Source organism: Abramis brama (genome assembly GCF_963993115.1).
Source record: "Abramis brama genome assembly, chromosome: 10".
In the NCBI taxonomy this organism is placed as follows: Eukaryota; Metazoa; Chordata; class Actinopteri; order Cypriniformes; family Leuciscidae; genus Abramis; species Abramis brama.
In genome coordinates, this window is record NC_139972.1 from 35,051,193 (window position 1) to 35,071,694 (window position 20,502).

At 42.4% G+C, this 20,502-nt stretch overlaps 1 protein-coding gene across 1 annotated transcript; it reads right to left on the reverse strand.

The window, feature by feature from the left end:
- Nucleotides 1-14,982: 14,982 nt before the first annotated feature.
- LOC311090406 (olfactory receptor 51I2-like) lies at nucleotides 14,983-15,848 on the reverse strand (the record flags this gene model as incomplete). The annotated part of the gene is made up of 2 exons (XM_084125661.1): nucleotides 14,983-15,539; nucleotides 15,839-15,848. The coding sequence occupies 2 exons, from the start codon at nucleotides 15,846-15,848 to the stop codon at nucleotides 14,983-14,985; spliced, it is 567 nt and encodes a 188-aa protein (XP_083981787.1).
- Nucleotides 15,849-20,502: the final 4,654 nt, after the last annotated feature.

A 20,502-nucleotide genomic window follows, 5' to 3' on the forward strand; every position in this document is an offset into this window, starting at 1 on the left:
AGGCAAACACACGCAAAAAGAGCTTATCAATGAAGGATATGTATCGCCGGATAGCTGAGCTGGCACGGCAGGCTGAAGGCGGCGAAGAGATCGTCCGGCTTCCTCAGGCTGTCCTAAGCTGGCTCGTTAGCTTGATCCAAGAAGGCCACGGCGACGGTTTCCTCTCAGAGATCAGCGATGCGAGTGCTTCGCTGAAAAGACAGAAATCAGAGAATATAGCCTACGAGCCTTCCTTATATACGCTCTGACGCCGCCCATTCTGGCGGGCTGTGACGCGCGAGGTCGCGCGCGCCCTCATTGGGCGTGACGTCACGCCAGGCTCACTGGTAGGCTTAAGCAGTTGCCGCGCGGCAGCCAATGAGCGCGCAGTATGCCGCTCTAGCTCAGCTGCCTGCAGCTGCACTGCGTTGACAATATATGAAATTAAGGATAATTTTTGGTTTCAGTATCTCGAGAAAAGAAGGCTTTTCCCGCTGCGTAAGCACAGCTTACGCAATACGAGAGAACCTCTCGTAAGAGAACCGTAGAAGGGAGAAAAAAATAACACATGAAGTGTGTAGGCAGTAAGCACATCAGTCTACTCATATTGTGTTAAATGCTTTGAGTACATTCCCAAGTTGTGGTCATTTTAAATTACACAGATATGTGTAAAATAGGTTTTTCTTTTTCAACACATTTTTAGTTAATATTGACACAAAATGTGTAAATTAGAGTGTTACACATATTTTGTGTATTTTTTCTACACATTCCTTTTAAGAGTGAAACTACATGTGTGCGTGCACAAGTGAGGCTTGCAAAAACACAGTCAAGCAGCCAGACAAAATCTAATATTAAAAAGTCAAGGGTCAGCATCCCAACTACAGCAAACACTGATCTCGTAACTTCAAACCAAACATTTTCAATTAAACATTTCAATAACAACTTCTGTAGATGTATGACATAAATAAAGTCATACTGGTTAATAATAAGTGTAATAATGTGTATTGGCTGGAAGTCAGTTGTAGTGCTTGTGTTTCTCTATTTTCTGTTCATGTGTTCCTCTTTCCTTCAGTGATTCTGCTTGTTAACAGCAGGTGTTAATCACTAATGCTCAACAATCACTTAAATATTCCCTTAATTATCTCACTGCAACACTGCGTCAATGTTACTTTTTACTCTTTGTAGTGTGGATTTTCCTGTGGGGTTGAAAGGGTTAACAGTGTAATATAAAAAGACACACCCACAAAATGTATTTTAACAGTAATAAACTATAAGTTATAATACAGGTATATACTGGCAAAACTGTTGCCAGTAGTTTACTGTAAAATGTTGTTTTTTTGGGTCACCGTTGTGCTGAAGAGTAGAGCCTGTGCTTCAGTCCAGGAGAAGACCTAGAAACATTGATGATATGCTGCATGTTGCTTTATTTAACAGGCGGAGACTGTGTAGTTGCTGGTCCAGTGTAAGTTTCTTTATTTAGAATATTTTTTTAGTGGTCTCAAATGAAATAAGTTCACGTTAATTCTTTGCTCACATTATTAGTGCATTATACATTTTAGTTAACACATTTAAATGACAGTTGGTTAATTTAAGGCAGTCGGTTTCTCCAAGTGAAATTAGTTAACTCGAGTTTCAATTTAGTGTATTGTTACAGTAACATACTGTAGATTACAGTAAATAACTGTACAATTAACAGTAAATTACTGGCAACAGTGTTGCCAGTATTTTACTGTAAAAAAAAGCCTGGTAAGGTCTAACAGTGTACCTCACAGGGTAACTGTCATCAGAGAATTGTAAACTTATATCTAAAGTGTTTTAAATTGTATTCTTTTTGATCGGCTGAGAACCAGGCTAGCAAGAAGCAGATGTGACACTGACAATGTATATGAAAAAAAGGTAAAAAAAATGCTCAGAGTATGCAAAATATTGAAATGGGATGGATGCATTTTCGAGAAGGGAAGTTTATTCAGGTCCGAACAAAAAAAGGTGGGGGTACACGTACAATTTGCGTGTCAAAGGACTCTACAAAAAAGGATCTACTTGAAAAGGCTGCAGAGTTGTTTTTTCCAGGTGAAAAATGTTCCGTGGGAAGCTTCACAGATTTTGTGGTCGATGTAACAGACTTTCAAGAGCAAACAATAGATGACCAGATTACAGTTGGATAACTTTATGAGCTGACCAAATTACCAATCTTGCGTTTTTACTTGACAACCAAGAAGAAAGCCATCGCTAGTGACACACAGTTGAACTTCAACAGCGAAACAATTGCGCAGGGAGGGGGAAATAGGCAAGATTCCAGATCTCCCATACGTACCAGCCAATCCCCTCTGTTGACTAAGCAAGATTCCAGATCTCCCATACGTACCAGCCAATCCCCTCTGTTGACTGAGCAAGATTCCAGATCTCCCATACGTACCAGCCAATCCCCTCTGTTGACTGAGAATGTAGAGTCAGACCTAATTTATGTAGGGAGTAGCACTTTAATTGAAACAGGCAGTGATGTGATGATGTTTTATTGTCAGACTCCATAATTAGCATGACTGATCCATCAAGTGTGTTTGAAATTGATGCAGCCAGGCAGCCAGAGGTGGACAATTTGGAGGATAGTGGCACTGTAACAATCTCCACAGGACTTATCTCTGGGCTGGAAGACACTGTGCTTGATGACACATTACCTATTTTAGAGGAATCGTATTCTGTACCTTCTCCAATTGATAACTCACTGGAGCCCTTTGTTCAGAGTGAAAGGGTGAAGAAAATTCTTGTTATTCATCGCGGTCAGGCCTTTCGACAGCTTATTGAACATTTTTGTGACGAAAGTGTCTTGACGGATGACATATCTATGAAAGTCATTCTTCCCGATGGAAGGCTGGAAAATGCTGTTGATGAAGGGGGGGTTTTGAGGGATGTGCTTTCAGAGTTTTGGCATGACTTTTATGAGCAATGTACTTTGGGAAATAGCTTTAAGGTCCCTTATCTACGACACGACTTTGGTCAACAACAGTGGGAAAGCATCGGCTGAGTCATTGCATTTGGTTGGCAAAGAGAGAAGTACCTGCCTGTAAAAATAGCACCTGTAATGCTGGAACAGGCGGCCCATGGATGTGTCACAACAAGTCTTGTGGACTGCTTTCTCAGATATGTTACAGAATCAGACAGAATGATCCTAGAATCATGCCGTTCACATTTTGAAGATGTGGACAAAGAAGAGCTCTTTGAGGTCATGGATCATCATAACTCTCAAAGAGTCCCAACAGCAGATAATATCGAGCAGCTCTTGGAGGAGATGGCACATCAGAAGCTGATTCAAGAACCTGCGTTTGTGATAGAGCAGTGGCATAATGTGCTTGCGCCTATGAGAATTGAGCTCCAGGACATCGCAGCTGCCTATGATGAACTACAACCGACATCAAGAAAGGTCATGAAATAAATAGCCTACCCTGCTACAATGAATTTACAACAAAAAGGTATCTAAGTACATTTCTTAGAGAATCAGATAAACAACACCTGTCCCTCTTCCTTCGTTTTTGTACCGGGTCAGATTTGTTCCTGGGAAAGACCATCACCGTTAGCTTCGCACAGTTGGAAGGCTTTCAGAGACGACCCATTGCACACACATGTGGCTGTTACCTGGAGCTGCCTGTGAATTATGACAACTACCCAGAGTTTCGCCATGAAATGAACAAAGTGTTAGAGAGCAACATATGGGTCATGGATATAGTCTAGTACACTACAGACTTACTATTAGTAAGATTAAGCTTCAATTGAAGTTAAGCTTCAACAACATAACTGAGGTCACAAAAGGCTTTATTTCTTGATGTTTTTTTCAAGATGTGTTTTACATGTTCACGTTTCCAAAGTTCCTGTTAGTACTCTCTCTGAGGCACAAGGTTTGAAAGGGTCAGTTACAAAGCTTGTATCATAATTTATTTTGCCATGTATTTTGATAAAAATAATTTTTATTTGAATGCACTTTATTATACAACACTTTCCTTTTGTTTTTCTAGTATTTATTTCTAGCATCACTGTTCAGTTATGCCCATAACACAAGTACAGTTTATTGTACAGTTTTTTGTTCTGCAATTTTGGAAAAGTGTTATTTTGAGTGAATTAAACCATTCCCTGGTTAAAACACAACCTGTCTGTCTTCCCTACTGACTCTTATAATACAAATCTCAAATGTTGTCTTCAGCAACACATATTTTTTAGATATGAGGCTCCAACTCACTTTTAATTAGCACTCTAAGAGTTATGTACAAGTCCACTGCTGCAAACACATCATTCGTATGGTTCAAATCATGCTCTGACATAAGATCAACACATACGTTAAAAGTGTCTTCATCGCATGGAAATTCCTTGAAAACACACTCTTCTAAACAGACTTGAACCTTCTCCAGACACACTGGATGCAGATGGTCTGTGGCTCCATATAGAGGAGACACTGCATACATGATGGATGGTCGGCCATGTGGTGACCGTGAGTTGTGGACTGGCCGCATTCTGTGGTTGTTCCAAGCGAAGACTATCTCATCAAGCTCTTCCTGTAAGGAAACATGTTTTGATAGAGTTAGTAGAGTTAGTAGATGTCTGGGAGGCTGTGTGTGTAGCAGGAGAATCACACAGAGCATGAATCATGGAACCAGGTAATCAAATCACAGAAAAATGTGAAATGAAGAGTATTTTAAGATATTTTACATTTTTGGTATGCATAATACATTATAAATACGATTTATAACATTAGAGATACAATAAATTAGTGAGGACGTTAATAGGTGAGCCAAGTTACAATTCAATGTTTGACTTAAAGTGTTAGTTCACCCCCAAAAAAAAAAAAAAATCTGTCATAATTTACTCATCCTCATGTTCCAAACCTGCATGAGCACGCGAAAATTAGTTTTTTCGTGCATGTAACGCATGGGTAGTAGTGATGTGGGGTACGTATGTATTATACGTTTGGGAAGGATTAGTGATGTGGGGTGCATGTGTATTACACGCAATAAAGTGCGTATCATATGCACGCGAAAACATGCGTATCATGCACGTAAAAACTAATTTTGTGAAGCCACGTGTGGACAAAATCACAGAGCCTTACTCCAATCAGATGCAATTAAATAATGGTTTTAGATAAACTCTTTTGTTGCCAGTTTTTCTCATGTCAGTCGTTTATGGTATTTTTATTTTTCATAATTCATGTCACAAAACTTCTAAATTATTATTTCTTTAAACCACACATTATTCCCTTTTTGATTCTATTAAGAATACTTTTGTAACGTTTAATGTCTAAGCCAAATAATTTTGAATACAGTATCACAACATAAATGTAGGTATTATTAAGCCTACAGAACACAGATAATTTAATATTAGAGACTACAATCTTTTCTATATGAATTAAAAGATGTTAATGTAGGCTATAGGCATGCAAGGCAATTGAGAAGCGAAATAAACTCACCTGAATTTTGTTAAGGAAACAGAACTGCACCAAGGATTTGTCCAAAAAAGTGTCTGCGAAGTGCCCGTCCTCTCTCAGCTTGTCAAAGAGGTCTATCCAAAATTGGACACATTCACTTCGCAAAGTGAGCCACCATCTTTCGATGCGCTGGTTTCCAGTGCTTGGGCCAAAAGTAACATGGGCCCGGTTTCTCAAAGCGTTCTTATCTCTAAGTAGTTCTTAACCTATTCCTTAACCTCTCTCTTAACCTTATGGCACGATTCCCGAAACGTTCGTTCGCTAAGTATATCTTCTGTAAGTCACACTTTCGTAAGGTTGGTCTGGACCACTCTTAGCTTTACCTTATCACTGTTGCAGGTCTATATGAATATAATTCTGAAGTTTTAATACACCCAGACAGTATTAAATTAGGCTAATTCAAGTGTTTTCATGCAAAGAATAAAATTGTCATTACACTGATTGTTGTTAGATTTTTAATTATATTATTATACAATATTATTAATTTAATTAAAACGCTCTTTTAAAGGCCAGTGAAAGCATAGGCTACTGTCAGTTAAGTCCTATTCGGACGCTAATATTGTTTCTCATGGGCTCGTCCGGTATTTTAAACATTTACAGGGGTAAGTCGGTGATTTTAGTGCCGTCCGAATCCATAATATCAGTGTTTTTCTCACCCAACCCACGTAAAAATCCCTGGCCAAATTAGTACCTTCTGTTTTTTGACAAACAGGTCGTGTGGTAATTTAATTGCCGTCTGAATCCACATCTCTGAGTTTACAAGAGATTCAAAATTCACGGTTTAAATCCTTTTTGATCACTGCCGAGCACCGTACGCAAGATGTAAACTTTTATTACTGAAATGCTGGAAAGTATTTACAAGAACAATATTTCATCGCAGCTCCACCTCAGCGAACAAAAATGGGAAAGAGAAGAAGGCACGTAAATTTTTGAAAAGGTTATTGTGGCAGCAATATATGTTACAATTTTAAAATATGTAGGCTAGGCTATTATAGGCTATTATAGTTTGGATTATTTTTTATAATATCCAATAATCATAATAAATTGCAATTTCAACTATTTCTGAAGTGCTTCATTTATAAAGATCACCGCTTTCTCACATAAACAGCCCCTGCACGAGAGAATAATTGATTCTCGAGCCATCGATATCAAACAATTCAGCACCATCGCCACGGACAGCGCCGGGTAACGTCGCACGTAAGAAGGTATATCTTAAGCAGCTTCCTAAGGTATGGTTCGGGGAACACACTTAGGAACATAAACAACTTTGGTAAGATATATCTTTCGAGCTTTCTTAGCGCGCTAAGAGTGAGCGTTATCGGGAAACTGGATCAATAAGTCTTGGATCATTGTTGGTCTTGTATGCCTCAAGCCATATCATGCTCCTGGAAAATCCATCGATACATCCACTTATTCCAATTCCAAATGGCTTCAGCTTATCATAGCCATCTATATGCCACACAAAGTTAGGACCACGGCTATGATACAAACGCCGCCTCAGTCGATTTCGTGACCTCAGATCAACCCCTTCACCATCTAAAAGCCGCAGAAGAACTCTCACTGTTTCCCTGTCAGTTACAATCCCATTCATCCAACATTTTTGGTGCATCCATCTATAGCCATGACATTGCCCAGTTGTTTGAAGTTGTTGTTCTATGAAAGCTGCCACCTCCGCCACATCCGTTTTGTTCTTTCTGCGCCAAAGTTTGTTCTTGCTTAAAATCCTCTCAAGAGTGCGTTTGCTCAGAGCTATTCCATGCCGTTCCGCTAGTACGGCAAGAATTTCATCATTTGTAAAACCACGATCGAAATACTCCTTAATCTGTTCATAATTCATCATGTGTCGGGTCGCGTGCGTCAGATCAATGAGCGTGCCAGTTGACAAGTCATAATTTCGATTTAGTTATGTCATAATTTTGACTTTTTAATCTCATAATTTCGACTTTTTAATCTCATAATTTCGACTTGGTATGTCAAAATTTTGTCTTTTTATCTCATAATTACGACTTTTAAAGTCATAATTTCGACTTAGTATGTCAAAATTTCAGCTTGGTATGTCAAAAGTTTGACTTTTTATCACATAATTATGACTTTTAAAGTCATAATTTCGATTTAGTAAATCATAAATTCAACATATTATGTCATAATAATGACTTAAGAATGTCATAATTTCGAGTTTTTATGCTTGTTTTTTTTTTTTTTCTTATGTGGCGGGAATGGGCTTCCATAGAAACTTTCTCGTAATTATGACTTAACATCTCGTAATAATGAGAAACTTTCTCATAATAATGACTTAACATCTCGTAATAATGAGAAACTTTCATAAAATGTCGAATTTATGATTTACTAAATCGAAATTATGACTTTAAAAGTCATAATTATGTGATAAAAAGTCAAACTTTTGACATACCAAGTCGAAATTTTGACATACTAAGTCGAAATTATGACTTTAAAAGTCATAATTATGAGATAAAAAGTCAAAATTTTGACATACCAAGTCGAAATTATGAGATTAAAAAGTCTAAATTATTACTTTAAAAGTCAAAATTATGACATAACTAAATCGAAATTATGACTTGTCGACTAAGCTTATTGATCTTCAGGCTTCACTCGACAGGACACCGCCAGTGTATAATAAGGTACAGAGAACCGCTGACACGAGAGACTGGTTTAGTCAAGCCTTTAATGGCGATGGAGGTTAAACAACAACACAAAAAACTTCACGCGCATGCGCCGCCCGGGTCTGCACATTTGCGCTCAGCGTCACAGAACACGTCACGATCCACGTAACACTCCACATCCTGGCGCCACCCGTTTTCCTCCGGATTCTACGCCCTCTTTTCCAGCTTGAGAAACACACAAACAAGGAAACAAAAAGGTGGAATGTGACAACACAAGATAAGATGACAGAACCATTCGTGCCGTAATACACACAGAATATCTCACAGAGCTGCATAGAACACTAATGCAACGTCTCAAAGAAAATACTTTTAAGCCAAAATAAGGATACAGGCGAAGGCAGCCCATCTACGGAAGCTCATAATCTTTCAACTTGTCAGGGGGCCGACGGAGACGAGCAGACCGCCGTGGGACCTGCACCGGGAAAGTTGATGGAGAGGCCAACTCGTGACATGGAACCTCCACCAAACAAGACGGGGACACGTGTCTATCCTCCTGACGTCCGCTGCCATCAGACCCTGGAGGTGAAGCAGGCTCCGCTATCGCCAAGGGGATAGACTTGGATCACTTGAGGGAGCGCTAAGCGGCACACTGCCCTCCTCTTCACACTCTTCTTCACTCTCAGACGCTGCACCGTCTTCACAATGACCTAGGACACTTGGGAAAGAGTCAACTTTATAACAATCAGATAAGCGGACCCTATAAGAAGCACGCCGCAGCTGGGAGCCCGTAAACTTGCGGATGTTGCACCACATACCGTCAGATCTAAGCACGAGATATCGGCTTCGAGCTCGGGACTTATTGCGGTCACTATAAAGGTAAACAAGGTCGCCCGGGCTAATATCTAGTCTGGGTGCACCCTGACTTCGTGGTGCTTTCGCCTTAACACTATGGGGGTGGTTAGCGAGGTGTTGTGCATGCTGCATCGAAATCAGTTCCCGGTCACGCACTGGTAATTGCTCAAGAGAGAACTGATCACGCTGCAACAGCATTTCATGAGCGGACATACCACGAGACCGGACACGGCTATTTAACTGAGCAACAGCTACCGACAGCAACACGGGGGTGACGACCCCGCAGTGTGGTTCTAGACGTAAAATCTCGCCCTGTAGCTCCTGTATAGCCTTTTCCGCCACTGGATTTTTGTTGATATTTTTAGCATCGCCTACCTCAATGGCTAGCCTGTGTTGAGCAAGCATTGCATCTCTGGCCAGTGCTGAGAAACCTGGTGCTGGGTCCGTTCTAACTACGGCAAAGGGGCCATCGAGCGGACAAAGGCTAATACACATACGTATGATACCATCCTGCAACGTTTCCTTCCGTTCGTCATCAATCAACAATGCAGCTGTGAAGGATGTCACACACTCACGAACGACTAGGATGAGCTGACGTTCACGTTTAAGCACGTCAGCTGCAAAGGTAGACCCGACCGTCTCAGGTGGATCGCAGCAGGACTGCTCCACTGCGAACACTGGGGACTGTGCCAGTGAAGCACATTGGTGACATCCCTTACTAGTAAGCTGGACGGCAGCCTCCAAATCCAGTGCATAGAAGTACCGGCCGATGACAAGTCTCAACTGGTGTGCCGAGGGGTGATCTAACCTAATATGCAACGACATAAGCAAACCATGCAACACTGACCTAGGAACGACGATGCACTCAGTGGTGGTCAACAGTGGTGTGTTACGTCGTACAACTAAAAGCCCATCTCTTGCCAAGGTAACAGTGTTCAAATAACGTTTCACATCTTTAACATTAGTAACCCTCTTGGAAGGGCGCGTACCCTGCCGAAGATGCGCGTGCACCCTACGAAGGTCTGGACACTCTGCCTGAATGGACACCCACGTGGCTCTATTGGCAAAGGGTACCTTTTGAGCTCCACGCAAGATGTCAGCGACGTCAGTACGGCACACCACAGAGACCATAGATTCACGGATGAAGCTGCAAACTTGACATGTAGGACTATCACATTGAGCAGCATTACGACTAGCATAATCTGACGGGAGAATGGCAGCCCCGACGACATGACGAACAGAGACCTGGAAGCGGCTTGCAGTGGACAAGAAAGTGGTAACTCGCGGACTTGCAGAGAATTCGCCCCTGCACAGCTTTTCAAAGGCCTGTACACATGGTTTACTGTCAGTGAGCACACATGCCTTCTGTGATGACTGAATAATGTATGGGCTGCAATGTTTGAGGGAGGCAGCTATAGCCAGGGCCTCAATCTCGCACGGAAGCCAATTAATCTGATTCTTACGAAGTTTAGCGCTAAAATATCCAGCGATCAGCAGCTTTCCCCCCCGTGTAACGTACATAGTCGCGCCTAACCCTGGATCCCTGAGAGCACCATCAGTGACAATCCAAAGCTGATCATCAGGTCGCGGTATCGTCACAGCGCAACTAGTGGATAACGCCTGCTGAGCCTTATGAAAACACTGGAGAAGCTCATCTGACCACACAATCGCAGCCGTCGACTCACCCCCAGCGACCACATTGTCGAAGGGAGCAAGGATCGACGCACAACCCTTAAGAACACGTGCTAGGACTTTATACACACCGATGAAGGTCCGTAGGCCACGAACAGTCGCAGGGGGAGCACACGAAGCCAATGTGGCAATGCGGTGTGAACTAGCACGAATAGTACCCTGACTCCACACCCACCCCAATATGTCGGTCTGGACCGGGGCAACGACAGTCTTACTGGGAGCTAAGCACAGATTGCATGCCTGGAGAGCCACTAAGACCTTTTCCCACACTGCAAGAAGGCCCTCAAGAGTGTCAGCCCCACAATACAGGTCTTCAGCAACCTTAGCCACCTGTCCCTGTTGAAGGAGATCACCGAGTACCCGACAGGTCAATTCTTCTAATGCAGTTTCTGAACCAGGCATGCCCATGGCACATCTGGCATACACCCGGACTCCTTTAAATGGCGTGACGACCCCGCAGTACTTCATGGAGGCTTTGGATAGTGGAATTTGGTAGAACGCCTTGGTGAGGTCAGTGGCGATAATATACCTCCACTGAGCAATCTGACGCAACGTGGCGTCCACATTTGGCATAAGGGATGGCTGGGGTTTGCTATAACGACCCACATCGGCGAAAGCTGTAACGAGACGAAACCCACCATTAGGTTTTTTGATAAGAAATGATGGGTTGACATATTCAACATCGATGTCAATGTCTTCAGGCTTTCGAAAAACGCCTAGTGATTCTAGCTCGTCGAATTGAGCCTGCAGCTCCTGTAACTGTCCCCTTGAGTACTGCGGAACTCTTCCCTTCCATTGCGGTGGCTGGATAGGTCCCATGTTTACCCTCGCCTGGAAGGGGCCAGCAGCACCATTATAGCCTCCAAACTGCGGACTGAAGACCTCATCAAATTTCCTATGAATCTCGTGAAATTTTTCTCTGATGTCTGCCGTCATAATACCATTGGGGTCTAATGAGATAAGGTCAGAGAATAGTGCTAAACTGGGCGAACTGGACTTGCAAACAAGGGCCTGAGGAGTCTCCATTGGGGCCTGTTCAGTTAGGGACTCCGGAACGTAGGTCATGCGAACACGGCATACATGATCATGTTTCTTAATCCCCTGCGGTACGTCAGTCAAATTGGGAATCCTGATTTTTCTGGATACCCCTACGACCAACGATGGGGCAAACCAGTGTGCACGGCCCTCATGCGGCTCAACGGCAAGCTTGTCGCTAATGTTTGCTAGTTCTGCTGGAAGCTCAAGTTCGACAAAATCCCCCGGCCACACAGTATGTGATGAGGTGGCACGGAGTACGTGAGCTCGCCGAATGGCATGTCTGTCTCCATACGTTTGACTGGCACCATACTCGTATGTGTCAGACCCCACACTGACCTGATGTCGAGCAGGGCGAATGGAGATGTCATTACATTCCATAAAGGGGATGCCAGCGAGAATGTCAGAATCCAGGTTCTCTACCACAAGTCCGTTGAAAAAGAGCTTGTGACCATCTCTCTGAAAGTGTGTGCGTGTCTCTCCCACTACCTTCAATGGTGAGGAGCCATCTGCCTGACGAGCTGACTGTGTACTACTGGAGACTTTAAGGCCCAGTCTGCTGGCACATGCTGCCCTTATCATGTTTCCTGTTGCACCACTGTCAATGGTCAGCCTAATGGGGATGTGGCCATGGAAGGCTTCGATGCATGGTGACTGCATAATATGAATGCGCTGTACTGCCTTAAGGTTGGATGCACTGTCCTCGTTATCGTCCTCAGACTCGCTGTCAGAGTGACTCAGTGAGCCAGCAACTTGCCGCGCCTTAGCAATGAAAGCTCTGTCAGGAGGGGTCAGAAAGGGGCACTTACTGAGAAAGTGATTGTCTGGTCTGCGAGCCTCTTTACAAAGTGGGCAGGATTTCTTTAGTCGACCCAGTGAAGCCAGCTTCTGTCTTGGGGGGTTAGACACAGCCAAGCGCATAGCTCTAGCATCCTCTGAGGACTGCAGCTCGTCTAGTAATGAGCACAGGGCTTGAGATATATCTGGTTTAATGGACGCCAGAGTGCGTGAACGTAACTCTGTGCCATACCTCTGCTTTACAAGCTTCGGCAACGCGCTGTTTATAAGCCGAAGCCAAGTGAGAACAACAAAGTTTTCTATCGTGGGGGAGAGCTCCTCGTCCTCTGCGATGGGTTCACCTCCGTGAGTAATACCAGAGTCTCTGCGTAGTAGATTATCCTCAACAAAAGCCATTAATATCTGGTACAAATCCTCTGGTCCTTCATTAGACTCTAGTTTAATAGCAGAAAAATCAATAAAATGTGCACCAGTCGACTGGAATCCATAATGTAGTCTGATTGTCTGCCATATGTTATCAATGCATGTAGAGCTCTTAACAACAGTATTTTGGGAAATAACTGGGCAGTAGTTAGCGATCTGCCCCAGCATAAGCTCAAGCATGCTGACCTTTTGTTGGCGCGTGCGCCGTTGCGCCGCGGGAACATCTGCGTCATCATCGGTAAAACCTCTGAATGGTGAAGCCCTCGTCTTTTTTTCCCAGCGTGTGCGGTCAACTAGAAACGGAGCGAACTCTGTGTCCAGAGATAAAGTGTAGACGAGGTTCTGACGCCAGTTCTCAAATGAATTTACAGTCTCAACTTTTGTGAGGCACCATTGTTTCGGTGCTCTGTGTGTATTCGCCATGGCTTAAGTCTCGTGTTACACCAGCAATCCACAACGCGGCTCGTTTATGCGCGTCGATAGTGTGAATTAATCTCACATGAACTCACCAGGCTGTTTGGGGAGTGAGAGCGTTAAAGCTGCCACCACGCCAGTGTATAATAAGGTACAGAGAACCGCTGACACGAGAGACTGGTTTAGTCAAGCCTTTAATGGAGATGGAGGTTAAACAACAACACAGAAAACTTCACGCGCATGCGCCGCCCGGGTCTGCACATTTGCGCTCAACGTCACAGAACACGTCACGATCCACGTAACACTCCACATCCTGGCGCACGACACGACACAGGATGACATGCATGCTTCCATAGAATTGTGAACACATGAATTAGGCTATTTTTATCGTAGTTGGATGAAATTCTTGCCTTTTAGCGAGCGGATCTGAGCAAACTCACTTCTGAAAAGATTTAAGGAAAGAATTGCATAACCCCAGGTAAGTCATAAAGTAGGCTACACAGAAGTAGGCTATTGCATAATTGCACATAAGTAAAGAATCACAAAATAAAGATTATAAGTTGCGTAGCCTATATATAGATGTGAATATGAATGATACCGTGTCATATTTGTAATTAAATCACATTTAGAACATGTTATGGCTTGGGCGCCTAAAACACTCTAAGAATAGGCTAAGGGAAAATTAGAACTCATGTTAAAGTTTCAGATGTATAGGCCTAATAAATTATGGCAGTATATAACATTTTATGGGGGAACAGAGGTGGGTAATCCAGGGGTCAAAGAGTAAAAGTCCTGCCATATGTTTATTCCACCCATGAACTCAGTCATCTGATTTCACTAATTAGTTATATCTCCTGTCTGAATTAGCAAATCCAGGTGATTGGAACAAAATACTGAGGAGGATTTTTACTTTCTGAACCTTTCTTTACACCTCTGCCTAGCAATGCCACATGTCAGCCAAGAGCAAATAAATAAACCAGAACTGGACCTTATCTGAGCCAAAAAATCTGTGTATATTAAATATGGAGTAATTTCAGCCACAGCCTTAGATGAAATCAACTGAAGAGAAAAGAAGACATTCAATCTGTGAAGATCTCAGCAGAGGAGGATTAAACAACTCCACAAACAGCATTACCAGCTTCACTTATTACTAACCACACTGACTTTATTTCTGTCAGACGTCTACAGAAGGTTTTATTGAGAATTAACAGAGGTTTAACTCTAATGTGTTTCATTTGAAGTCACTATAACAGTGATTAGTGTTTCCATTAGTTGGGCTCTTAACTCTTATTATATATTGTATTTTTGGCCACTGTGACAGTGTGTTTGTCAAACACATTTGCAGCAGCAAAGAAAGCTAAAGTGAAATGAGATCAGGTGATGATGGTTACCTGTTGATGGTTTTATAATCATCATGAAATAAACACACACTATTAGTGAACTAATGTAGGGAATAGTGAATGAGAGTATAGGGTGTGATTGTGAAAACAGCCTCTGAGTGTCGATTTTGAGCACTGTTAATTTACAGTATATTCCTGTAGGCTATTTTTGTTTTCTACGGTATATTATTGTTTTAATGGAAAATGGTATGATATTGTCAGAATTTGGCCTTTTTTACAGCAAGGGTTAACAGTGTGGTTTATAGTCCTTATAATCAATCTGTAATATTCTGTGTAACTTTTATTATACTAGAGAAATCATTTACCTGGATCCATTTATTAGATGGATAATTGTTTTGCGAATATCAGGCAAGTTTAAAGCATAAACAAGGGGGTTCAGGATGGGTGGTATAACAAGAAATTCAAGTGAAAGTAAAAGAGACAGCCATATAGGAAGTTGTAAAGTCACAACCCGACTCAAAGTGACCTCAGAAATAATGGCAATTGAGAAATTCAAAAGGACCACAATGTGTGGAATACAAGTTTGATAAGCTTTGCCCTTGAACTGTGATGAGCTTCTTCGGCAAATGACAAGAATTTTTACATAAGAATATAATATAAAACTTACTGGAATGATTACAGTTATGATCAATATAAAAAAACCCATCACATTATTAACAGCAGTGTTTTCACAAGACAGTCTGACCATTTCATAGTTATGGCAATACACCTTAAACAATTTGTTACCACACCATATCAGTCTGGAAGTCAAAATACCATTAATACCAAGAGAAATCATTGGATAAGTCAAGTTTATAACTATTAAAACAGTTAGAAACCTTGGTGTAATTATGTTGTGATACTGTAAAGTGTAACCCCCTAGAGTTTAACACTGTTTTAATTTGTTTAGTTGTATGCAGTACTGTAGTTTCCCTGTAGGGTCCGCTATACAAACGAGTTGACTGAGAAGAAAAATATAGAGAAGAAGATTGTAGAATAGCTGATGAGCACGAGGTGATCAAGCGCTGCTTTTGAATTACTGAAAAGAGTGTATTTTTCTGAACAAAAAGAGTTTAAATTTTCCATAAGTCTTATGAAGTATGTTCTTGAGTCCAAAAGGAATTCCATTTGATTCTAGTGAGAATTTTCTGCGAACTCTGATTGTTTTTTTTTGTTGCCTGATTCCATCCTGTGAAAAGATCTGTGAAGTGAGCCAAGGCGAGCCAGTCCGTGATTTAGAGAAGGTCCTACTGAATTCTACTTGACGTCCAACCCGGACCAGTTTGCATCTGTTTGCATCGTGGGATTTTGTGCAATTACAGCTAAGCTGTTGCTTTATACACACACTACCCGGGTAGTAGTAGAAAAAGGCCTTAAACACAAATAACTTTACACACACACACACTCATTTTCAAAGGAACGAGGAGAACTTTGGACATTTTATTTTTTTATTTTTTTTATTTTTCCTTTTATTCTCAGACTTTGTGTACACAACCTGGACTAAATACTGCTTTTCCCTTTGTCACAGTGTTGTGACGAGTCCTCAATATATATATTTTTATTTCATTTGTTCTATGTACAATAAATGTGCTGGCTGTTGCTGAACACTATTTGGCCTAAACTTAATTTCTATCCTCCCAAGAGTCGAACCTATGTCCTAAATATTCAATGATACAACCCTTATGGTATTTGGTTGACTTTGACAGTGTTACATAACCTTTTTGTGGCGAGCCAGCCAGGAGGATTTTTTTTTTTAAATAGCCAGTTACAAGTACATTTTGAGAGTGGTGAAATTCCAAACTTTAGTCTATCAAGTAATTTTTTTTTTGACTGAGCACAATGAGTATGTCTGATATTGAAAAGTGTTACAATGTGAAAGCACGGCATTCATTATGTGTGTTAGGCATTACTGATAATGACACAGACGACGACATTATTGCAACTTTTGAGAATTATGGGGTTATTGTGAAAGTAGTTAGAGTAGCCCCCCCCACTGAGCAGACAGGACAGCCCATCATTATAGTTGAGTTTGATGCACACACTCCTGTCACACTTCTTGAGCCTAATTTCCCCCTAGAAATTAAGAGTGTGCGAAACCCAGCAGTTGCATGGTATGCAGATAACATCAAAGTGCTAGCACAGCCATCAGCACAGCCCCATACCCAAGCACAAAGGTTATCCATTGAGTCAAGTGATGACAGTGATAATGCTGTTCCCGAAGAGGTCTCTTCTGACAACAGTGACTTTATTCCAAAGAGGTACATAAAAAGACAACCACTTAAGAAGCCGAAAGCAAAGTCACGTGTCTTTATCTCAGACAGCCAGCCTGATCCTGCTGTGAGGAAAAAAACACCAAAGCCTGCCTTTAACACACTTACCAATGACGACTTAAACCCTCCTGAGATCCAGCGCATTGTAGTCGAGCACGTCATCAAAAATGATGCTTTTTCTGCACAGACACACTCTAAATGGCTGCGTTCCTTCTCAGGAAAAGTTCCTAAGCCCCCGGGCGAAGCTGATTTTGATACCTGGTGTCTTCATGTTGACCTTCTGTTGCAGGATTCTCTTCCAATAGATATCCAGCGAAGGAAAATCTTAGAAAGCCTCTTGCCGCCCGCTTCTGATGTGGTTAAACAGCTTGGTTCTACAGCTCCTCCTAGAGACTACGTGAAGCTCCTAGACTCTGCATATGGCTTAGTTGAAGATGGTGATGAGATCTTCGCCCGTTTCCTGAACACCAACCAAGATCCTGGTGAGAAAGCATCTGATTACTTACAAAGATTACAAACACTGCTCAGTACTGCGGTTAAGAGAAATGGTCTAAAGCAGGCATCTGCGGATCGTCAGTTGCTGAAACAATTTCAGCGTGGCTGCTGGGATCACTCGTTAATACTTACCCTTCAGCTGGAAGCCAAAGCCAAGACACCACCTGACTTTGCAGAGCTTTTGCTGCTGCTCAGAACTGAGGAGGACAGACGTGCAGCAAAACTGGACAGGATGCAACGACACTTAGGCAGTTCAAAACACAAAGCTGCAATTCACAAACAATCTGTTGTTGATATGTCTCCTTACAGTGATTCAAGTGTGTTGCAGACCTACATTTCGGAAACAGAGGCTTTGAGAAAACAGGTGGCTGATCTCCAGATGCAGCTTAGATCCTCCAAATCTGAGAAAAAGAAGAAAAATGAGTCCAAATTGACAGAATACTCAAACACGGTGACGCCTAAAGTGGAGATGCAAGCTCAACAGGTAACAGCTAAACCACCAAAACCCTGGTTTTGTTTCAGATGCGGCGAAGATGGCCACATAGCCAGACTATGTGAAGGCTCCATTAATAAAGCCCTAGTAGACCAGAAATACAAAGAGCTTAAAGTCAAACAGGATGACTGGACGAAGAGAAACGGGATGCCGTTAAACCGGGTCGGGTTTCAGTAATGGGACATACTGGGGCCCTTTGCAGAAATAATCGTCCCAATGGATTAAATGAAGAAAGAAAAGAGAGTCAAGCTCATTCCAGTCTTTTAGCAAATGACAGTGAGTTAAATCCCAGTATTGTAGGTCCCAGATGCACTGCTGAAATTGTCATTGAAGGGAAGCCCTGTATCTCCCTTCTCGATTCAGGATCACAGGTGACAACTGTGTCCAAGTCTTTCTATGATACTCACTTGTCATTCCATCCGATCCTCTCCATGAACAATCTCATTGAGGTCGAAGGAGCTGGAGGGCAGACTGTGCCCTATCTGGGGTATATCGAAGTGAGCATGCATTTTCCAGAAGATATCACTGGAAAAGCTGAAACTGTCACCACGCTTGCACTCGTGATCCCAGACTACAAATTCAATCTTGAAATCCCGGTACTTATTGGTACTAACACCCTAGACATCTTGTTCAAGTCCTGTGTCACAAGCAGTAATGGCCATGCCGTTCTTAACAGGCGTTGTCCATACTCGCCTCTTGTCCAAAGTCTTTTGCACAGATACACCATTGAGCAACAAAATGGTAAAGTGGGTCATGTTAAGTTGAAAGGGAAACAGAACATCAGAATACCTGCAGGCCAAAAGATAGTCCTGGATGGATATGTTAGAGGTGTGTCTACAGCCAGAGATTCTCCCCTTGTGGTAGAGCCGTGCGCTCACTCCAGTCTCCCTGGTGGGTTGCTTCTTTGCAGCTATGTCCTCACAAGTCCCAGAAGAACATCATTCAAAGTTCCTATCCTCCTTCAGAATGAAACTTCTCACGAAATCACCCTTCCAAGAAAGTGTTGCTTAGCCGAGCTGTATGTTCCATCTGCTCTGTCTTCGCTGAAAGATACCCCTGATAAAGAGAAAGAGACAAAATTCCTACCTCCCTCCGCTGTGGTTAGCTGCAATGCAGTGTGTTCTGCCAGCCATGATAAGATCACTTTTGATTTCACCGACTCACCTCTCTCTGAAGAATGGAGAAACCGAATTGCGGAAAAGCTCAATTCCATTCCTGAGGTTTTTGCTTTGAATGATCTTGACTACGGACACACCACGGCAGTTAAGCACAGGATTCGCCTTTCTGACCCAACCCCTTTTAAACAAAGGGTAAGGCCCATCCACCCTTCTGATTATGAGGCTGTCAGACTTCACCTTCAGGAACTCAAGGACGCTAACATCATACGGGAGTCCGAAAGTCCATTCGCTTCTCCCATAGTGGTCGTGAAGAAGAAAAATGGTTCTATTCGGCTCTGCGTAGACTACAGAAAGCTCAACAATCAAACAATAAAAGACGCCTATGCACTGCCAAACATTGAAGAAACTTTCTCCGCCTTAACAGGATCTAAATGGTTTTCTGTTATGGACTTGAAATCAGGGTACTATCAAGTTGAGGTTGAGGAAGAGGACAAATATAAGACCGCGTTTGTGACACCCATGGGATTCTGGGAGTTCAACCGGATGCCACAGGGGGTGACGAATGCACCTAGCACCTTTCAGCGTGTTATGGAGAAATGTGTCGGCAGCCTGCATCTGAAGGAAGTCCTTGTCTTTCTTGATGATTTAATCGTTTTTTCAAGTAGTCTAGAGGAACATGAGGAACGCCTTATGAAAGTCTTAAACCAATTGAAAGAGTTTGGTCTAAAGCTGTCCCCCGACAAATGTCGTTTCTTCATGAAGTCAGTGAAGTACCTTGGACATATTGTTTCCGAAAACGGCGTGGAGACTGACCCCGATAAAATCTCAGCCCTTACCACCTGGCCGAAACCCACTAACATCAGTGAGTTAAAATCCTTCTTAGGATTCACTGGGTATTATCGGAGGTTTGTCAAGGACTACTCAAAGATCGCAAGGCCTTTAAATGCACTGACAGCTGGTTACTGTCCACCCAGAAAGAAAAAGGAGTCCAAACCTCTCTCCAGTGCTGACTTCAGGAAGCCTTTTGGCAGTAGATGGACATCTGAGTGTGATGTTTCCTTTCAGACATTGATTGAAAATCTCACCACTGCCCCAGTGTTGGGGTTCGCAAACCCAAAGTTGTCATATATTCTCCACACGGATGCCAGTCTGCACGGCCTGGGTGCTGCCTTGTATCAAAACCAAGAGGGCCATCTCAGGGTTATTGCATTTGCCAGCAGAGGGTTATCAAATTGTGAGAGACGTTACCCCACTCACAAGCTAGAATTTTTAGCCTTGAAGTGGGCGATAACAGATAAATTCTATGATTACCTATATGGAGCAGAGTTCGTTGTCATGACAGACAATAACCCGCTGACATATATATTGACATCAGCCAAGCTCGACGCTGCTGGACACCGTTGGCTTGCATCCTTATCAAATTTTAATTTCAGTCTTCAGTACCGAGCTGGAAGGAAAAATCAAGA